Source organism: Columba livia, chromosome 2 (assembly GCF_036013475.1).
Source record: "Columba livia isolate bColLiv1 breed racing homer chromosome 2, bColLiv1.pat.W.v2, whole genome shotgun sequence".
Lineage (NCBI taxonomy): Eukaryota > Metazoa > Chordata > Aves > Columbiformes > Columbidae > Columba > Columba livia.
Genome location: NC_088603.1, coordinates 61,568,892 through 61,591,714, shown reverse-complemented (window position 1 = coordinate 61,591,714; position 22,823 = coordinate 61,568,892). Strand labels below are relative to the sequence as shown.

General features: G+C 38.2%; 1 protein-coding gene across 25 annotated transcripts in view; it reads left to right on the top strand.

Annotated features, from left to right (window-relative positions):
- The window catches only part of COL15A1 (collagen type XV alpha 1 chain), a 132,804-nt gene that overhangs the window by 99,104 nt on the left and 10,877 nt on the right, over positions 1-22,823 (top strand). For 15 of the 25 annotated variants that reach the window (XM_005510178.4, XM_065052195.1, XM_065052194.1 and 12 more), the window contains 12 exons: positions 1,627-1,662; positions 3,244-3,306; positions 5,388-5,465; positions 5,585-5,620; positions 10,201-10,254; positions 10,335-10,394; positions 12,387-12,455; positions 12,830-12,871; positions 15,157-15,202; positions 15,875-15,964; positions 19,697-19,746; positions 21,518-21,628. In XM_005510178.4, the coding sequence (XP_005510235.2) occupies positions 1,627-1,662; positions 3,244-3,306; positions 5,388-5,465; positions 5,585-5,620; positions 10,201-10,254; positions 10,335-10,394; positions 12,387-12,455; positions 12,830-12,871; positions 15,157-15,202; positions 15,875-15,964; positions 19,697-19,746; positions 21,518-21,628 (735 nt within the window). The remainder of the gene's footprint in view (positions 1-1,626; positions 1,663-3,243; positions 3,307-5,387; positions 5,466-5,584; positions 5,621-10,200; positions 10,255-10,334; positions 10,395-12,386; positions 12,456-12,829; positions 12,872-15,156; positions 15,203-15,874; positions 15,965-19,696; positions 19,747-21,517; positions 21,629-22,823) is intronic. The other 10 variants (XM_065052188.1, XM_065052187.1, XM_065052189.1 and 7 more) reach the window with 3 other exon arrangements.

Below are 22,823 nucleotides of genomic sequence, written 5' to 3'. Positions count from 1 at the left end.
TGTCGAAATACTTCAAGGCAGAACTGAATTCTGCATGAACTAATAGCTTCTACACATTTATATGAAAAAAAGGAATTGGCTTACCTCTGAACCTGAACTATACGCCCAGAATAACAGAAATGTGGAACCGATGCAAAAACTGGACACAAGATTTACATAGCATTTCTTCCTTTTTTTTTTTTCTAGTCATAAAATGTTGGGATGAGGTGCTTTGCTCATTTCTGCTTGAGACTGCAACTAGGAATGCTTGGCTCCTGTACATGAGTTTAGTCTCACAACTATTATAGCTGTGGATGAAAAGCTGAAAATTTCATGAGAGAACAACAGAATGTGAAATTTCAGGTTCTGTTTTGCAGCTAGAAGTATAGCAGCAAAATAATTCAACCAAATGTTTTAAATTCTGAATGCTTCATTGTAACTATTTCAAATTCCTAGGACTGGATTCAAATTCCTAGGACTCTATCCAAAGAGAAATCTACCTTTTCCAGGCTGCGGACTTTACTCAAACTTGCCTGGAAGTCTACAGTATACTGCACTTCACAAAATTTGAATCCCCCAAAACAAAGAATTTTACTTCACTTTACTTCCATTTGTGGACTGTTGCTTCTATATATTATTTGTTTTCTTCTTCGTTAGCACTGTTTTTTTTCCCTCACATTCAATCCCTGATTAATGTGTGTGCCTGATAGCAGAATTTCACTCTACATAGCCATAATTTTTAAAAAACTTGTATCCTATTAATACAATTGTCCCAAAACAAATATTTACTAAATCTGTCAGTGAACTAGGAAGAAGGACATTTGCTTCAATAACAGTTTTTAACCTTTATCTGTTAGGCTAGCTTGCCTCTTTTTCGCTTGTCACACAGGATGACATATTGTGGTTGCATCCAGTTGTGTTTATGGTAAGCCAGCTTTCATGGAAAGTATTTTGATGTGTTTCCTAAAGACCTGATTCTCCTAATACGTGGACATAATAGGATGCCTGTGTGAGTTCTGCAGGTAGTTGCCATTCAAGCCTCAGATGACAGGTTCTCAAAATAATGTAGACGAGTGGGCTCATGAGCCCAGCAGAAATGCATTAGTTTGTTATAGTTGTTAGAGTTACAGTCCCAACAGAAGAAAGTAGGTTGGCTTGGGTAATACTTATCCAAGGTGATATGAACTACAACTAAAGTGTTTCTCTGCAGATATCACATGGGGGACAATCATAAACATGCTCAGTACAAATCCAAATCCATGTTTCTATTCACAGCCTATTACACACCCTATTTTCTACCCACAGACGACCAGGAGCAAAAAGGCAAAGGTGGAAGCGCTACTGTGATCTCTGTGCTGGAATGTGGAAAAGATTCAAAGGAGGCTGAATTATGGTTACGTGCCTTTCATATGTGGAAAATGGCACCTTTCTTCAGCCTTCCCTGGATCTCTGTCCCTTCAGTTTTGGAAAGTAAATGCTAATGTCCCAGAAAAAATTAGAAGTGTAGGGCATTGGCTGTATGAGGTTCTTAATCCAGTTTCAGATCAGTTAATATTCACAAATTATGAAATACCTGGAAAATGGATACTCTGTTTTGCAAGTCTGTAATATGTGTTTGTAAGGAGGTGGGGGTTTTGCATTTTGCAGGGGCTAGATGGCAAGCCAGGTCTACCAGGATTTCCTGTAAGTATTATGTTACTTGGATTTAAGTAAGTATTTTTCAATATATTTTTATATTTTTAAAATTATATTTTACAGAATTTACACAAAGTCTAACGAATTTTCCTATGGGAGACTATAGGTCTTTATGGAATCAACAGCTGTGGTAGAAATTAACTCTGCCAGAAATGAATTATACTGTGATAATGCACATCTTGCATTTCTGCTTATGTCAGAATCAGTTTGTAGTTTAAATCTAAATGTAATTGACTCTGATGAAAAATTACTACTTGAGGAAAAGACCTATGCCGTTCAGGAGAAACAAATGGAACAAATGGACTTCTAAAAGTTATCTTCATATGTACATGTAATTGTATTATTCTTTAGGGGGTACAGTAAAGCCCTACAAGACGTACACTTTTTATTTTATTCTTTAGGAAATATATATTGTTTTTTATAATAACATACCAGTGTTACCATGGAAGCATTGTGCAGTCTTAATATCAAAAGGTGCCTTATACAAGGCTACCTACCTGCTGTGCTCAGACTGCCACACCATATAAGTAGTGTTATCTGGCTTCTGTCTTCATATAGTATTGTTCATACTCTTATAGTTATATTCTATATAATCTGATAGAGTTATTTTCCCTTGTTATGATTGTTATACAGTTCAGATGCAGGTATATGGTCTCAGGATCCTTTGTCTATTGTCTGAGAATAACTAAGGAGAAAACTAGGAAAGCTGACAAATTATGTTGACAAAATGCTGGCAAATTGCCCAAAATTCTACAGAAGGTTGTTTAATAAGTCCTGGGTATTGTGAATTGCATAGGAAGCCAAAGAAAGGGGAAAAATACTCCTTAAAAATACTTTTTATTTGAAAAACATCTGATAACATTTAGAAAGTGATATAATGAAGTATTAGTCTTTCTGTCATCTACATAACTTCCACAGACAGGAAAATCGCATTTTTGTTCTTACCTCAGGTCTTTTCTGTATCTCTTCACTAGTACAGAAATCATTTAGACTTGAATTTAGTTCTTGGTGGGTAAAAAAAATGCTTCTGAATGCACTGATAATGGAAGATTGTAAAAATAAAATGTGATCTGGGTAGAATGCTTTCACCACAGAACAGATACAGAAATTATCTTATTTTCAAATGTATTGTTATAATCTCTATTTCAGATAAAAATATTTTTTTAAGTACTGTTAGAAATATAGATTCAGAAATTCTATCGAAAATCAGTCTGGCTGAATGATCGTGGAGGGAGAAAGAATAGAGTAGGGAAGAAATAGATAATTTTAGGCTGAATTTCCACTCTTCTTAATGTTTGCATATTTCTCTTTGTGAATGTGTGTATATTCTACACTGTGATAAACATCAGGCATTTTTTGTTTTCTTATTTTTAACAGATTCTCCCTATGTTTGTTTTAGGGAATATTATGATTCAGACAGCAATTTAATCTTGAAAGAGTTCCTAGATTGCAAACAGAGTGATTCAAGTTCAAGTTTTCCAGTTATTTAGAAATTACATTTAGTAAAATGGCCTAGGTCCATATTCTTAGCAGATCTCACCATAGGTTTATGCACTTGTTTTTGCTTAGGGCCCTCGGGGACCAAAGGGTGATACTGGTTTGCCTGGATTACAAGGACCCAAGGGACAACAGGTTGGAAAAACCACATAGGGAAAGTACATGCTGTAAAATGTGTTAGATGATAAATACTTAACTACATTAGAAATTTAATTATTTTAATTTTACTAGGGACTGGGATGTTGAAAAGGTCATGTGAAAAATTTACTAAGTGGAAACTGAAGGAATTCTAAAACAAAAAAAAAAAATACTGAGAGGTATTGTTCCTGCCCCAGTGTGAAAATTCTGCAGTGCAGTATGCACTTATCAGAATAAGTGTGCATAAACATTAACTTGTGACCTCTTCATATAATGTGATTGTCTGTGCTGACACCCTGGGATCCTAACCAAAAGACCAAATTAAAAAAGCTTCATCTTTTCCTCCTCCTTTGGCACAGAGGGCTTTGCCTACAAAGTGAAGACTGCAGTTTTCCCTTCCTTGGAAAGATCTCCCCTTAGGATTCTATCTCTTATTTCTACACAAGAGTGTTTATTTTACAGCACTGCTGAGAAGCTACTAGGGACTGACTCTGCTAGTTTGTAAATATTGCAGCTGTTGTTCTGCTTTCTTCCCCTTCTCATCCACCTGCAGGAAGCAGGGGAGAGGGACATCTAAGTTATTGTAATCTTGAGGATTACAAAAAGGAAAATAAAAACACTTTCTTCTATTTCTTTGTAACTAACCTCACTTTCTCACAAGTAATAGGAAGACTTGGAAATGGTTAATTATGGTTTGAAATGGGTTTATAGATGAACAGTATCTTCATTACACAGAAAAAAAATCATTGCTCAAAAGGAAATATCTCAGGCCACAAATACCAGTCCCCTTTTGTCGTAAGGATTCCTGTTCTTTTACTGAGCACATAAACTGATCAACTCAACATCAAAACCGCTGGGGCAGCTTTTGGCTTGGGTTGTGGGGTTTTTTTGGTTGTTTGTTTTGTGGTTTTTTGTTGTTGTTTGTTTTGTGTTTTGTGTTTTGTTTTTATTTGGGTTCTGCTGTCCACACTGGAAGGAACTCAAAACTTTGAAGCCATTATATTTCGAAGCCACCAGTGGCACAGTGATGTTTCTGAGGCCGTTTCTGTGGCGTAAACACTAGGTTATTCTCAAGAGTGATGAAGCTGGCAACCACAATGAAGATGCACAGACGCCTAGGAGCATTTTACTTTAAGAATCACAAGATGCTTCTGTTGCAACCTCGGGTCCATAAAACCTCACAGAAGACAAAGTCAGTGAAGCCAGCCCTTAGGGAGACTCCAAAGTCTTCTCAGGCAGATTCCAAAGACTCCAAACATTTAAGAACCTGCAGGAAGAAATGAGTTCTAGTGCTTCGTGCTTAGTGGAAGTGCTATAATCTGGACTGTCATTTTAATCAGCAATGCAATTCTTAGTTTCAAGCCAGATTTCTTCCATTAGAGATCTTGGGAAATCTATTGTACCAAGCTGCCTGAGCTAGGAGGAGGAAAGTTGCAGCTGAAAGATCCAGAGTGCTCACACCGGGCAATGATAATTCATGGTTGTGCCATTGTTCAATGGAATTACCCCTTGAAGAAGTGGAATGCAGTGGGCCATAATTTGAACACTGGGAATTGGCCCTCATTAAAGGTAATGAGGCTACATCATGCCAGGCATACCAGGCATATAGAGAGGAAGATCCATGCTTTTCTGATAGTAAATTTGGGACACTTGTGTTCTATCAAGATCTCACATTTCCAGCAGGATTTCCTGACCAGTGTCTAAGCTGATGGTACACAAGAATACACCAATAGCTTGTCTGCCTTTGACAGAGGTGTCTTGTGAACACAGCATGTTTGACATAGTTACTCTATTGAGACCAATATGGAGTCTTTTTTTTTAAATGAAAGAAGTACTTATTCATCTCAGGGAGATTTACAGGAAGAGGATATTTTTAGTGTATTTTATTGTATTTTAAGAAAGATCAGCCCTTTTCTCCCTCGGAGTCAAGCTTTACTCTACTCACATCAATATCACTTCATGTTTCATATCACAGCATGACTAATCCATCATGCTGCAAACAGCAGTAATGCTGCTTTGACTTCTGATTCATTGAGAAATTATTTGTAAATACTATGAAATTAATTTGATAATTGCAGGGTGAAAAGGGAGAACCGGGAGCTATTATATCTGCTGATGGATCTTTAACTGAATTATTAGGAAGAAAGGGGGAGAAGGTAGGCTAATACTGTGCCATGTTACCCCAGAATGCTTGGTGGCCTTGTTACCAGCCACCTTTGCTAGATGCTGCAGGAATTCTCCTTGTCATTGTTCTATATGTGTCTGTCCTCAACAGGGTGAAGCTGGAGCAGTGGGCCCAGTGGGACCAATGGTAAGATATTTCTGAAGAAGAGTGGATTATTTTTTCTGTTTTCTTTGGTTTTACAGATAATAGGATATGTAAAGGTAGTTTGTTTTAGCTTTTCATTCCTTCTGAGTAGGGACGATAAGGAGTATCCATGCTTCAGGATGATCAACGTCCTTCAGAAAAGAATGTGGTTGTTACATGTGTGGTGCTGTAAACTACTGACTTGATTCAGAATTTAAATTCTGGTAGCACAAAAGTATCCATTACTATCTAAGCAGACAGTGAAACATCATCAGAGAGAGAAACTTATATAACTTATGATTCCAAGTAAGCAAGGTTTGTTTAGCCTTGAAGATAAAAGAGTGAGAAGAGCTCTAATTGCTTCCTGCTGCTGCATGAAAGGGAACTTTAGAACAGACAAAGTCAGGTCCTTCTCAGAGGTGCACAGGAAAAAGGCAAGTGCCAATGATCCCATGTTCCAGAAGGGGAAATTCCAACTAGATGTAAAGAAAAAAAAATCACTGTAAAAGTGATTAAACACAGAAATAGGTGCTCAGAGAGATGGTGGATTGTGGAAAAAGGCACTGAGCAGCATGATCTAACCTGGAAATTTGTATTGCTTTGAGCAAGAGGTTGTACTAGATAATCTCTAAATAATCTAGATACTAGATAATCTCCAATCTAAATTATTCTCTATTTCTGTGATTTACATTAAAACAACTGACTACATCAGGTTTGATTTCTGTCAGTGCAAATAATTTGCGACTGCCTTGGATTCTGAGAAAGCTACAAATCAACACTAGAGAAAAAACATTTACCAAAATCAGGATTTAGAGGCCTTCTTTCAGGTACTTGGCCTGATATTTTTGACTGGACACAGAATATTGTATGAAAGCACAAGAAGTTAGTTGTAAAAGAAGAAGAGTTGCCCAGACTCAGTAAGGTTGGAGCAGGAATTAATTTCTTCTAGTCTAGTATTCCAAAGATCAAAGATATTCAGTATTTCTTTGCTTCTGCTTTCGATGTAGCCACATCTCCGTTGCGCCTGAGTGAATGAACATAGGTGTTGTGGTTTCTGCATACCAAGGTGTGCAGGAGATTTTGCCATCAGTTTCTGTAACTTTAAAAGGAGCTAACTGGATGTGCTGAGTGACTGCTGAGGGGGGCTACCTTAACTTATCAGAAGGGGAGTTCCTTTTCTCCTCCTTGTACAACTGCAAGATGAGTCCTTTCAACTCGACAGAGAATCATAGAGTGGAAGTGAACTTCAGAGATCATCTAGTCCACACCACTGCCCAAAGCAGATCTATTCAGCTCAGGCACTTGGCCGGTCAAGTCTTCATCATCTCTTAGGATAGAGATTCCACAGCCTCTCTGGGCAACACATTCCAGTATTTGACAACCTTTAGGGTAAAAAAAAGTTTTTCCTTACATTTATTTGGAATTTCTCATGCTCTAACTAATGTTCATTGCCTTTCATAGTGCACCCTTCAGGACATGTCCTTTTTCTATTAGCCCAAAACTCTGTTTACATCTCCTTTGTACTGCCATGAGATGCTTCACACAGTTCGGCATGCAGATGAGCCCATTCTTGCTAGCACTGGTGTGAATGATTGTACTGCAGGAGAACTTGGCACACAGAGCCTGTCTCAAGACTTTGCTCAGACAGTTTCTCTTCTTAGTGCAGAACTCTAGTTTGATCATCGCTGCTAATGAGGATGTTCCATTTTGGTGTTGTCCCACCGAAAAAATCCCTTTGTAGTCAGTGGGAGTCCTGTGCAGGAGAAATATGCAGACCTCACAGTGGTGAGACACAGCCCCTGTGGCATAACTTAGCAAGTTTTCATTAGAAAGGTTCTGTTCCACTTTGCACAAAGTAAGCTTGCCCAAGAGCAGCTTTGAGGTAGCTAGGAACTCTGGCAGTTCTTCTGTGCTGGTACAGCACAATGAACTCATACATGAGTTTCCAAATTTAAAAAAAATTCCCTGCTCATTGCTCCCCTCTTTTCTGAAACTTCAGCTGGACAGAAGAGAGGATTGCAGCAGTGTAGAACACAAGGAGCTACAGCAAAAGAGTGGTTTGGCAGATGAGTGCTAGGGGTAGTCAGGAAGCTAGTACTGTTACTAATAAAAGCAGAATAGACAGACTGAAGCCAGCCTCCTGGCACAGGGGAAATGAGAATCTTTCACCTGCTCAATCATGCTGTTCACTGTCAGTGAAGCAGACTGCTGCACATTACTGAATAGGAGCCTTAGTACGACCCACAATGCCATTCTGCCCAAATCAATTCTGTGCTATTGTAAATGAAATTTCCTTTTCTCGCAAGCAGTCTTCCATGGCTTCCTCACTTCCTTATTTCACTTTTAGTTGTGACTGATGGCTTCTGTCTCAGGGAGTTGCTAACATCTCTCAGAGGAGGGTTGGCACTTAGAGGAAAAACTAAAGGTGGCTCCAGCTCTCACATTGTTGATGTTTATTTAAAATCCCAATTAAAGCATGAGATCCAGACACTTCTCTTTATTTAAACAAATAAAAAAGTCTATTTCTGATCACCTTCACTGCTCAGTAAAGCTCAGATTTGCATATTCTTTACAGGCTCAAATACCAGAAAGTGAAATAGAAAAATACTTCACAACATTTTGGATTTTTTTTTCAAACCCCATTATTTGATACAGTAGCACAAAGGGTGTGATGAATCATTTTGAAATCTGAGGTGCATAATATTGAAGTGCACACCTGCCAGAGTCCACCAGCAATCTATTGCCCATTTTAGACACAAGCAACAGCTTTGACCATATGGGGAGAAATTACTTTCAAACATGAAATGAAATAGAAGTCTTTGAACAGTTACAGCTGCCATTAGTCACCTTTAAACTCTGATTACAATGGTGATCTTATGAATCAACATGTCCACATGTTAACCATTCTGAATTTCATCTCTAATCCAGTCTTCAGTTTTGGCTGGATAAAAATTACAAAATTAATCCCTGAATTTCAGCTTGATGCTAGGATAAATCATATCATCATCAGATAAATTTTCCATGAAAGTATGTCACTATTCAATGAAATTATATTACATAAAGGCAAGGACAAAACCTTGCCAGTTTTGAAGGAAAAAGGGTGTGTTAACTGAAAATTCTATCAATACGGCACTAGTTTAATTCATAAAATGGATTGGTACTAGACTGGTATTTGAATCCAGATGAAATTACCATGTCAACATTCTGCTGCTCAGATGAGATGCAAAACTCTGAATTTGCAAACCATCCAAATATAAATGTAAGGTTATTTCTTGCGGCCTTTCCAGCTCTTCATTTGCCTGTGCTCCCTCTGTGCCTTGGACTGAGAGATAACATGGCAACAATACTGGACTGTAAATAAGGAAACTCAGTTCTGCCACAGGCTTGCTTCCTTCTTAGCCTCCACTTTCCTTAATAATCAAGAGCAAGTGAGGAGGAAGATGGGGGCTTCCTCTTGTTTTTTGATTGTTTGCTAGTTATCCTTTGAAGTAGCAGTCACAATGGCAACAAGTGTTTGTTATGGTTGAAGTGATGTGCTGAAATTGTGGTAAGCAATGCAATAGTCAATGTCTTTCTTCCATCAACACAGGTCTGTGATAACCACCATATTGCAGGTAGCAACAGAAAGTCTGTTACAATAATTGCACTGAAATTACTGTGATTTCTCACAATTGAACACATCAGTTGTGACCTATAAGTGGTATCTGCATGGGATCTATGTAACCAGTAATGCAAGAAGGGGTATCTCTTAGCATTTCACCAGACTGAAAAAAGGGAAATGAAACCAGAAAGGTTGATGCATATTCAAAGAGATTGTCTAGACCCTTGTATTTTGTTGAGTTTCAGGGAGCTGATAGCAGATGAAAGTTCATGATATCCTCAGGTCTGCTGCATTTTGTTGATCACTTGCTGGCTGCCTAGAAGTTGCATGTTTGCAAATGCCCAATGATAGATCATCCCTGGTCCTGGACCACTTTTCCCAGGCAGCCTGCTTGCCCTTTCTTTTCACAGTCACTCATATCACTTTGTGAGTCTTGATGGGTCAGCTACTCTTGTATAAAGTAGGATCTGTTCTGTTTCAGCTGTCAGCCCCATAAATCCATATACCCAGGCTGGCAAGAGGCATGTAGAAACCTGGCAGTATGCAAATTCTCAAGCTGATCCACATACATTTCCTCATAGGAGCCTGATTTAGAAATTATTAGAAAACCAAAGCAAACAAAAAAGAGATGCACAAAGCATACACCCCTAAATGCCATTTTCTACTGATTAATAAATTTCATTTTCCTTTGATACATAGTGACTCAGTTTTGAATTGCACGCCATACAAATGGGTGAGAATTTGGATTTAATTTCATATAACCAGTCTTTTCCAAGCCAGAGCTGACTGTTGTATGCAGGCCTCAGCTTCTGAGATCATTCGACAGAGCAAGTTGAAAGGACATTTTATGCATTCTATGCAGACAATCACAGGTTGACTTTTAACACAAATATAAAACTATGTCTATTTGTCTAAATAATCTAGTATATGCCAAAGATATGTTCCATATAGTCTCCATAATCACATTTTATTTTTTGTTCAGGGACCAATAGGACCTACTGGACCTAAAGGAGGACTTGGTTTCCCAGGACGCCCAGTATGTATTATGCTCTCAAGAGGAATAGAGATAGAGGAGCTTGCTTCTGACACATACTACACTATTTCTACTTATTTCAGGGCCGTCCAGGACTGAACGGACTGAGAGGTGTGAAAGGTGATAGAGGCGAACCATTTAATGTAAGTATTTACATGTTACAATTAGTTGAAAAAAAAATCCTGTTAAAATCCTAAGAGAGGTATGATTTATATTAATTCCTTTAAAATAATGACAGGACTAAAAACCTGAAATTATCTATAAATAATTATGTTTCTGCTACTTTTTCTATCTGTTAATAATAATTGAAAAGCCAACTTCTGGGTCAATCTGGACAGTTCTTGCAAATATACATAGTTGTATCAGCTCCCAAGTATAATAGTTATATGTGTGATTCTCTGTTAGCATAGCTGGTTCAAATAGCAAATTATCTAGGATTTCCTATTCTTTCTATATATCAAAGTCTTCCTGATACAGGCCATCAGTATGAGCCCTCGTGGTGGGAAGATACACCCATAGGCTCTTAGCTATCTAGCACAGGTACAAATAGCACTTGAGCACATCAGAATGAAGAGGCAACCACTCCACTAACAAGGAGGCTAAAACCTACTATCTGCTTCAGTTACCATGTACATGTATCCAGAAGAATGACCACTGCATAAATGATCTATGCCCACCTACAACCTGTAATTGTGGAACAACAAGTGATGAAACAAGCTTTTGGCACTGCAAGTCTGTTCTTATGAAAAAACTTCATATAAGTGGTCTTACAACAAGCATGAAGACTGGACTACACAACAATAAACACTCCTGAGCATAAGCAATGTGTTTCACAACAGTAATTTGTATGATTTTTCTGATGTCATGGGTCAACCTGTGCTAGAAAAATTGATACCCATACCACAAAAGCAGCTAATAATATTTCATTTGCATCAGAGATAATGCTGGGGAAAAAAAAAAGCGGGGGGGGGGGTGGTATTTTACTGCTTTAGCATAGAAATCATAAGGTAGGGATCAGTTAGGCATCAGAAGAGGTGATCTAGGCAATATCACTGTATTTCAGTAGAGCAGTTTTTGTAATTGAAACCTGTTGTATGAGTTCTCTGGTTCTACTGTGTTTAGAAGAAAAAATATATATGGTACACAATCTGCAAAACACAAGTATGTTGTCTACCTGCACAATAAATGTGAGATAATGATATTTCTTTATTCAACTAACAGTATCTCAGGACCTTCACAGAAAGAAAAGACCAAGTACTAAAGGTTACTTACACCTCTAGAGAGAGGTGTTAATAGAAATTTAGTTGAATGAACTAAGAAGAAAATGACAGAAATTATGACTAGTCACAGCAGAAAATATTAAAGTAGATTTTTCCGTTCCTCTATATCTTCAAATAGTGCCAAGGTCCATTTTCTGGACTGTCTGCCTTAACCAAACAAAAACTATTAAAACCAGTATAACTAGATTAAGTACATCAGTCTGGGACATTTAACCAAACAAGCAAACAAAACAGGCTACAAGTTCTAATAGCCCCTCCTGAAATGTTTAGGGAAGATAAAAATCTAATGGACCTCTAATTATTGATGAGATATGTGTCACCTCATAGAAAGTTTCACTGATGTAGAGTGAAAGATGGATAGGGCATGGTGCCAGGTTTTTAAATGACATAGTAAAGATCTGGCATATTTTTTTTGTAAATGGTAGTCACACCTGCAGTCTAACAGGGTTCTTTGAAGGTGTTAATTAGCATGTAGTTATCTGACTGGCACTTGAAAATATATGAATCTCAGCAGTCTTGAGAATTCCAGAGCAGCCTCAGATACCTAATTTCCCTTGGATGAGAGATCCACTGCCTTTAATTTAGTTTCAATTTTTAGTGCTTTGAGGTCTCTGGTTTGGGTTTTTTTCCTCCCCCTTTAGACTATATTGTTGTCCACACAGTACTTCAGGTTAAATTTTAAAGTTCACTTTGGTCCCCGTAACTGAATACTCAGTCTCCCCTCAAGCCATTTAACACAAAACTTCTTGGTTAAATGGGGCCTCTAAGCCCGAGGACTTTCTTTCTGCAGGTTCAATTGTATTGCGTGTTAAAAGATCTGTCTATTATCTTCTTTCTTTCACTTTTTCTTACCAGGGCCTTCCTGGCTTGCCTGGACCCCCAGGGCCCCCTGGACCTCCAGGACGTATAGTTTATATCAAAGGAGTAAGTATAACTGCGGATCAGTTGCTGGTCTATCTCCATGGAAGAAATGTGCTGCTCCAGAAACAGTTTGAAGGGGAAAACAGGAAAACTTATTTCAGGCAACACAGTTTACAGTGGGTGACCTTGCTTGTGTGCACAGGAAAAAAATCTCTTAATTGGAGCCCCTGTCATCTAAGAGTTTTGTGTTCCCCCCACCCAGAATGGGACCTGCTGACAAATCTGTGAGAGCTCCCAGGCAGCAAACTGGTCTCTCAGGAGGTTCTGATTTTTGTTTCCAGCCTTTGTCCTGTCATGTCTATTAGATCTATTTGGTGTGTTATCTGATGTATTTTATCTCCATTCATTAAAACAATTTCCCTTCTGATTTTCAATAGACGGTTTTCCCAGTCTCTCCCAGACCTCATTGCAAAATGCCAGTAAGTGACACATAGAATCTGGTCTTAGCAAAATGCATGGCTGTGATAGTCCATAACCAAAGCAGCTGTATACATAACCATAGTAGCTCTGCAGCTTTTCTCAACCTACCTTCTGCTTTGCACCAAAGATGTGTTTTACCTAGTCTTCAAGCTAACAGATTTTCAAGATACCCAGAATTAGCCATATATAAAATATAAAACAGAACTAGAAACACTAGAACCTTTTTCTTAAAGCACTTTGATTACTTTGTTATCCTAACACTTTCAACATCTTTCAAATTCTTTAAGAATTGCTTTGGAGAGCTGAATGCTTATACATGTACACACATTTTTTCAGATGTATATGTAAATACTGTCTCCGTGTTGTTATGTCTTCAACTGTTTTCGATTCCCTGACCAAAATAAGACCTGTAATGTATTTCAGTGTGGCATAAAAGATGTATCAGAAAAGAAAGATCATGTTCTTTGTTTGACCCTCAAATGCAGTCTGTTGCGGTACAAACATGTATAATATCAAAAATGGCAGCAGGTGAAGCTCTGGCCCTGCTTTCCAAGGGGAATGGCAAAGTCTCCATTACCTTTGAAGGACCTGCAAACTCACACATAGTGTCAAAAGAAAAGAGATGGGTTTATATTTTCAGAACATCCTGATGCAATTTTTGTTTAATCAGTCATGGAAATTATATCCTACAATGAACTGCAAATAGAGTTTGGTCCTGGAAGAGCTTCCCTAGGGCAATATTGTACTAGTAAGCCATGGGTGAGTTATTATACTTGGAAAGGATTCTGTCTTTGAGAATCACAGTCGTCTTCTGATTATTGTGGTGTGCAGTATGGCTGTTCTACTTTTCTGTTAGACAGTATAGCTCCAAATAGTATTTTTCCCTCTCCTCCAATTTATGTTCCAGTTCCTTTTCACATACTATAGAGACACAGCTCTTGACTTACACTATACTAGATGCACCGATTCTCATCATTTTACCCTTACACTGAAGAAAGACGTATTCCAGCTTATGGATCTTTCTGTTAATTAATTTGACATTTCTACAGTTTTGGCCTACCAACAGGCACCATCTTTTTACCTATTTTGATTCTTCCCCTAACTCTTCCCATTCCCACCATATAACATTATTGTATGTTAATCACATGTGTCCATAGTCACATGTGGATTAGTTACCCTCACTTCTGAAACCTGGCTGGACAAGGCCCTGAGCACCCTTATGTAATTGATCCTGCTTTGGGCTAAGCAGTCTCCAGAGATGCCTTCCAACCTCAACTCTCCTATGATACATGCCTGTTTTAGCTGAATTTCAGATAATAATAAATAGTCCCTTTTCAAGAGGTTACAATCAGTGAGTAATAGCAGTAACATTTATGTGCACGAGTTATAGAAACCTGTACTTACAAACATCCGAGCACACTAGATAGATTTGTCCTACATTTATGAATAATCTCCTAAACCTATACGAGTTTATAGATAAGAAGTCTGCTGTACATGTCTACATAAATGAATATCGATAATGAACTACAGACTGAAATAATGTTAACTGAACTTATGAAGTTAATGGAACTATCCATGTGAGTAAGAATTCTAAGAGCTAATAATACAGGATTAGCCAGATGCAGCACCTTCAGGGTTTTTTCCATACACTTGATTAAATCCATATAAATAATAAAAGCTAGTACTAAAATCTGTCCATTTCCAAGCACTATGCCACATTTTAGTTCCTGCACTGTCCCTATTTTGAAGACAGGCAGTAGAGGTAAGGGGCACACCACACTGTTATGGGTGGCTGTTGTCAGAACAAGATAGACTAGAAAGGCTTCTGCCTGCCAGTTGTGGTTTCAAGCACGTGGACCACAGGTCAATATCAGACAGTAGGTATAGCCATGGTCTGATGAAAATTTTATAAATACTGTCTGTTATCTTACAGTCAAAATCAAATCCTGCTTTCAAATACAGATGTAAATTCAGAATTGTTCTCAGAGAATGAGTTTTCTGTTGCTTCACTTGCATGAATGAGAGCAGGATTTGATGATGCCTCCAAAATGCACGTTGTTACCCACTTGCTGAAAGCATTTTGCATGTTAAAGAAAGCACAATCTGAAAAAAAGCTTAATCAGCTAATACTCAGACCTTGTCGAACTGGAGATAGCCTCAGAGTGTTGTTATAATATTTATTGTGATAGCATGCAAATTTTCCAGGCTTTTCAGTCCCAACAAGTAATGCACTTCCATTGGTTCATGCATATGGATAACTTTTAATAGATTTCTTTGCCTGTAGGTGAGCACTCCTTGCCCTGGAAATCAAGGCACTCTTAGTGTCCATGGTGAGTAGTTCTTTTCTTGTCCCTTAGTTTAAATAAGCTTTTTTGTTGTTTCTGTTCGTTTGTTTGTTTTGTTGTTTTTCTTAGTTAAACTCTTTTTATTTTTCTTGGATATTGCATAACTGGGTTTATGTGGCACAAAAAAAACCCACCCTGAAACAGTGATCTCACTTATTTTTTCTCGTGAAACTGTAAGGTCATATCTTGTTTCAGTCTCAACATGTAAGCCAAGGAACAAGTCAGCTTAGGCCTGCACATTGAAGACTAAGATTTATAAATTGAGCAGTACAACACAGTTTTTGCAAGTTCTAACCTTAGAAGTCTATTGGAGACAGTAGAATATGTGGTATCAAGTGCAGAGGCATAACTCAGCAAGTGTTTCTACACTTGCCCCAGCGAAATTCACAAAAGCAGTGAGAACAGGTTTGTTCAGAGGGTCTTGGGCTAGGTGGTCTGGGAAGAGAGAGCGAAAGACTGACTTGTAAGAGATATTGCCTTGCACATGTTGGGGTTGATAAAAAAGGACTATCAGGCAGACATTCAAGCTTATATGGGCTGGAGCCACATGTCCCACATGTATGTAAAACTCTGCTCTCACATTTGGTGGTTTGTTTGTCACTGCTATAGTCTCTGCTGTTTGGAAGTTCTCATGAATTTGTAATGCTTTTATTGCAGGTGCTAAAGCAAACAGAGGTTCCTGGGGGCTTCACAGTTCAGCAGACTTAAAAGGAGAAAAGGGAGACAGAGGTGCTCCAGGACCACCAGGTACACTAAATCTGGCATGTCATTGACGCCCTGTAAAGGACTACATGTTTAACTTAAAAAGGAATTCAACTAAGTACTTCAATACTTACCCCTGCAGCCTTACCTGCCTGAAGACTTATACCTAGGTTCCTCAACAAACTGACACACAGAACAAAAAAGCCCATAATATTATCAAAAATGTCTTCTGAAAAGAAGTACCTGTACTGCACATTTGTGAGAATTATGAATGTGCTAAGTGCGAGAATAGATATTGAAATGTAACTGGCTGTTCCCTTCCTCAGATACTATTTTGTCAATCTTCTTGAGCCAAATGGGCTAAAATCCAGTGTTTCCCATTTCAGGGTAACACATCTCTGCATTCTGAGTTCAAGGCAGTCATTTCTTGGTGACAGTCCCTCTTCCAGCAGGAGATGGAACTAGATTATTTCCATTTCAACCAACTTCTTAATATTTTATGCTTTATTTGTAATAATCATGAAAAGTCTGGGTGAAATAAAATACCAATTTGCTGGTGGTGGGAGCATCATAGCAGATGTTTGTCAGCAAGGATTTACTTTTCTGTATCAAAAAGCTAATACATGTTGCTAATTCTTACACATTAAAAATAGTTACAGAAGAAGCATCTATTTGGAAAGGTTGCTATTACAAACTCTTCCTTTTCGATACGTTTTTTGAAATCTCATACTGAGATAAGGCTTTGATCAGTGCCAGAAACCATTTGAAGTAGAAGAATATTTTTTTCCCACAATGAACATGTCTGTTCCTTCCCAGGTTCTGTATTTAATGCAAATTAATATTGTACAAGCATTTTTGCCTGTACCTGATGATTTCAGGTGTTTCGGAAGGAGAGGGTTGTTAAAGGACTACACTTAACCATTTTGTTGTAAAACTGCAGCTAGTGGAGGACGGTGAAACTGGTTAAATTTAAACTGAATTCACCTTTGTCCTAAAATAACAGAGATTTATTCATTTGTTTGTCAACCAAATCTAAACAGATCAACTAGCTTCAATATTATGTTAACTAAGACCAATTCTGTTGCGTCTCTAAAAGATATTCCTATTTGGTTCTTGCTCACTGATTTAGTTGCTAAAATATTCTTTCATACAAACCAGTTCTCTAGATCTCACAGATACCCACATAATCATTGACAGTGAAAATTCACAAGCCAGAAGTTGCAGGATAGTAGAGCATGATTAAAGCACAGGAATTTTTCAAAATCTCCATGGGACAGATGGCTGAAGCTCATTCCTCTACAGTATCTGTTGATTCCCAGCAATCAGAAAAGCTTTCTGAACTGTGGTATTTGTCCACACAGGGACTTTTTTTTTTTTTCCTCACAAAACGTCTCCTCTCCAACTTTACAAACAGGCTCTGTTAATTGATACCATGCAAAAATATGAAGCAAACACAAAAAGTGGGTAAATAGCAGGTCACACTTTATTTAGCTAGTCTGTACAGAGGCAGCTGTAGCAAGCATCCACAGCATGGGTGCTGTGTTCCAACCACTTATGCAATGCTCCAACAGAACCCTGATGTTTCTGACTGGAGGAACACAGTCTGGAGCTTTGTCAGAAAACACATTTAGAAACAGAGGAGGAGACTTCACTGTATCATAGTCTCAGATTCAATTGCCTAAGGCCAAAGACCTGCTAATTAAAAATGAAGTTTTTATTGTAGTGTGCTGGCTCTCAACCACAGTCAACACCCTTCCTCCTACGGGTCATTCCCCAAAAGGCCAACATGGCATTCTGGACAAATTTTCACACTCATCCAAACCACCCTTCAACCTGTTTATTTGCCTTGAGATCTTCTTTTCTGTATTAAGAAGTTGTTTCACCCTATTCTCTGTGAATCCTGGAAGTAATGAAGGTAAAGGAAAACCAGTGAGGTAGAGTGAGATGTCTTCTTTCTGGGAAAGCATTAATTCTGGTAAAAAATGAGTTCTGTTGCTCCAGATCCCAGATCTGAAAGCAATGTAGCTTCCCATTTTCTAATAAGAAATGTCACCAAAAGTTCTGTGACTCTGTCATTGTTGGGAGGGCATGATTTTACCGTTGATTATAGACATGCAAAGTGCTGTTAGTCTCTTTCAGCAACGTCTGAAAACAAACTGAAATGAAAATGTCTGATCTGCCAGCAGAAGCTACACAACAAAGAGTGCTTCCCCCTGGCTAATGTTAAGATCTCTGAAGGTCCTGCCAAAAATTGCCTACCAGCCCTGCACTAAATGTCTGCAGAAGAGGGCTGAACTAGGTTTGCACATTGAGAAGCCAAGTCAGACAAACTTCTCCGGCTGTGTATACTAGTAAACTAAACAGACCCAGAACGCACAGGACAATCGATTGTCCTGCAGTTTAACTGTTCTCATGTTTTGTGGCCTGGATTCGGGCCTACAGCTAACACCTTCCCAGACAACAGGATGGTCTGTGGCATAGCTTAAGCCCAGGATTAGTGCAATAGGCTGTATGGATAAGTCTCTCATGCATCTGGAGTCAGGAGGACAGTTTAGCTCTATGGATGGAAGCTGTGCCACTTTACCTCCGGCTTGAGGAACTGATCTAATACAGTTTACCTGCCAATGCAGGTAGACCCTATTCATTCCCTGCCACAGATCTTTGTCTTCTACTTTGTGTGGTGATCTCCCTCTTCCTCATGTACCTTACCCAGACCTGGTCTGCTTCCTGATCATCCTAGAAAGACCTCAGACATCACAAAGTGAAGAGATTAATAGTAAGCAACATCTGAGAAGGACACCTGCCATTTCATTCCATATGTTTATTCCCCATCCCCTCACATGGATCAAGCAAATGACTGCAGCGAGCTGTAATTGCAAGGGTTGGAATACAATCAAAATAGCTGCCTTAGTGGGAACAAATTTCTGTCCCAGAGCACAGGTGCATACAATGTCTACTTGCCTTAATTGCACCTGATACAGTGTATTGAGATCTGAATCCTATGGCTGGCATAGGATTGAACCAATGATCTCAAAAATGAATCAGTACACATTTGAAGAAAATGCACTGAGCTGTTATCAGCAGCTGTAAAAGTTTTGTTGTTTTTGTTTTTGTTTTTTCCAAGTGTGTACCAAATAGAATATTTGAAGGCTTTTTAGACTTTTTGTGCTGGCTTGACAGCTTTGGCTGACCACCATTGGCAGACAACACAATGCAGGTGGTATAACCATTGATACTGGTATTGGTTTCGTTACAGAAAAATGTCAAGGAACAATTATTCTGTGTTTAGCAGCACAGCAGTAACACTTTTTCTTTCTCTTATCAGTTATGGTACTGTCCTTGCATTAAAGATAACAGAACTACTGATCAGTCACCCCACTGCTGGCAAAGCATATGGAAAGTTTTTCTCTTACAATACCTTGGTTTCCATTAAAGGGGTTAATTTGGATGCTTCTCTTTCACCCCCTGCACAGATGCCATTTCTTCAGAAAACAGGGAAATTTTCATCTTTTGAGACTTCTTTGCTTTCAAATTTGTCTGAAATTCACAATCAGATTCAGAAGTTATTAAGGTGGAGAAGTGACAGAAAAGATAGGGCATGTAAGGCTTGCTTTGTTAGGAAACCAAACTAAAAATAGCTATTAGATGTAAAGGTTTATGTTATTATTGTAAATAATTTTCCTTTGAATTTCTAAACCAGTAATACCCAAAGCAGTGCTTTTTAAAAGAAAATTATAGATAATTATTGTACTTTATCATATTTTCTTCATTTTTCAGGTTCACCTCTGCCTCCATCATATTTCAGCCACTTGATTAATAGCATAAAGGTAATTATATCCCATTTGTATTTGAGTTCTGTTAGGCTTTTTTTGAAGTGTACTTTACTATAAATTAAGCATAAAACAGTATAGCATGGTGAAATATACAAAACAGATCAGCAATTACAAATGATATTAATTTCTTAACCTCCAGCTGCATAGACAAGTTTATTAAAAATATAGAGATAGCAGATGTCAGTATTATATAAAGATTATTTCTAAAAAATACTTTATTACTGAGGCCTTTTACCTTCCCAGTGATATTAAAGTGAGTCATAATTCACTGTTACCTAACACAAGTTGGTATAAATCATCTGCCATAAATCAATGCTTTTGTTTCCATACCAGCTTAGGTAAGAGACATCCATTAACTAAAGGGCTTCTAGAAAAAATTAGCAACAATTAACACATGGGGAGAGGGGGAATTCACTTCTGTGTAATACTATTTGTCTTTTAAACACACTGAATAAAATAAGTTAAAGTGATGGAAACTACTTTTCCTGGAATCTCTTACAGGAAAGTATGCCCATTCATTGATGTGTTTGGTCCCTGTCCCATTGTTCTGCTGCCTGCTTCAAGTGACAAAAATGAATATGAATGCAATATTTTTTACAAATGTTTCTAAGTGAACAAGGCTCTTCATTAGTAGAAGACCTGAAACCAAAATGAATCATGTTATAATTTAATGATGCTACCAAAAGCAGTTTACTGTTAGTTTTCTTGAAGGCCTCTTAGTGCCCTCTGGTTTTCAGATTTTGTTTCTGCTTGGCTCAGTGCACCTAAGTCATTCCTACAGCATAAAATGCCCCATGCATGCATAGCAGAATTGATACGGCTTCTTTGATAGTATAGAGTAGCGTCTGTAGCTTTACAGCTTTATCCACTCATTTTTCATCTAGTCTTTCATTGCTGCAAAATGGCATACCATACTTTGTAGTCCTGTTTACTGTGAAACTAAAAAGGACAGTCATAGGAGGAGCTACACATAGCCATCTCTACTGGCTTTCTGCAGCTACCTGCCATTGTTGTTTTGTCCTTTGTGTCTTCTATCCACAGATTTATTTCTTAGAAAGGTGAAACAAAGTAGACCAAAAAAAAAAGCTGAAGGAAAAAAACGGCAGACAAACAGAAGGAAATAATGTGAGGAGGAATTTGCAATTGCTGTGGCTCATTTTGCACACAGAGATAATGACCTAGTATTTAATTGTTTTTTCTTATCTATCACTCTGATCCCCAAACTAACTAATAATCAATGATGGAGGACAGGAGAAGACATATAGTTCTATGTGTCTGCAATTTTGTGTAGAGCCTCTTCCGTTATCCTGGTACATGCCCCTGCCCTTCTCTTCCGTCCTATACAAAGTGATCTTCACTTTGCCACATACTTTTAAATATCTGTCCAGTCCATGTCAGTTTTGTTTTGCTTTTTCCTTGGTGATGGAGAAAAGCAGAAAGCCAGGATTTTATGCTTCCTCAGATTTTCTCTTTGCCTCCAGCAATATCATGAAACAAGGTTTTGCTGGATAAAATAGCAAAAAACAGCAACAGAGGCAATTTCTCTGCTTCCACCTAAACCCTTGCCCTGGGAGAGCCTTGCAGCCTCAACAGAGAAAGCATTCCTTGTCATTCCATCTAACTGAAAAAGGAAGTGATGTCAAAATGATTTTAAGCAGATTCTTTCCTTTATTGAGCTCAGAGACTTCATGTCACTTTAAAAGATAAATGTGTAGAGTTCTGATCTCACTTCAGCTCAATGTTTTAAAATATATTCTCTTTAAAGGGTGAAAAAGGAGAGAATGGAGTGAGTGGTGTAAAAGGAGAAAAAGGAGAACCAAATGGAGGGTTTTTTCTGACAGGACCTCCTGGACCGGCTGGAAGACCAGGATTAGTTGTAAGTCACATAAGTTGTAGAACAGGAATATTTGTGGGTACTCATTGTTTTAACTTCAAAGGCACTAAAAAGAGACAAACATCAAGAGGATGCTAAGAACTATATAAAAACTCATATGCTAACCATTAGATGAATACAAGAGAGTTGCTTTAAGCATAAACACAGACATTTCACTGTTGTGCACAGACATAATTTGCTATGAAAAATTGAGGTAATATTATGCTTGGCTGTCTAATATAACTACATTGGCCTATAGATTCGTGCTATTAATAGCATTACAAATCAAGGCAATATAGAACTTGTGGATGCTACTAGTTATTGTATAACCCCATAGGGGCCAAAGTAGGATATGTAAAGTTAGACAGAAGCTAACTTGGAAATTATTTGCCATCTAAATAATTAATCTAGTTTTCTATTCCAGTAATCCAAAAACATGAATGAAAAATCCAGTATGTACCTTACTGGATCATTCCTATAAAATTCAGCCACTGTCTAAACTCTACCTAGTTGTTTTACTTTCTTGTTATTGCCACCACGGCTGCTTTTGAATCAAATGTGCTAATTCTTTGAAAACTAGTCTGTCCCTGGGATCTGGCAAGGAATGTGTGCCTTACATTACCTTGTTGTCATGTTCTGTGCCAAGTAACATGAATAGGCAGGTCACAGCTGAGGACAATGTGTTAGGTTGCTGAGAACTATCTCTCTAGAAACTGTTCCACTGGCAAGAAGGAGCTGGATGCACAGCTGAGATGCATCAGAGACTGAGCTCTCCTAGTCTAGGGTCCAAAAACTGTTCCATGTATGCAGGTCAGTTTGAGCACAGGGAGTGTAAGCCCTCCTCATTCAGGCTGAGAGCACACTGCTAAACTGGAAACATGGAGAGCTGGAGCCTTTTTAATCCAGAAGACTGGCAGCTGGAGAGCTTAAGGAATATGAGCTGACATTTGATCACAGGAGGGAGAAGACAAATTCATCATAAGACATACACCCTGCATAAACACACTTTATGTTAAAGTTTCCACCACGTACCTTCAGACAAACTCTTATAAGCACATCAAAGCAAGTGGTCTCAGCACAAAGCAGAGTTGAGATCCAGGACTTTGCTGGTGCTGGCAGGAGTTATGCAGATATCAGCTACTCAGGAATAGGTGCAAGAACTTTCAGAAAGCTTTTGAATTTAGTTTAGTATATGGTC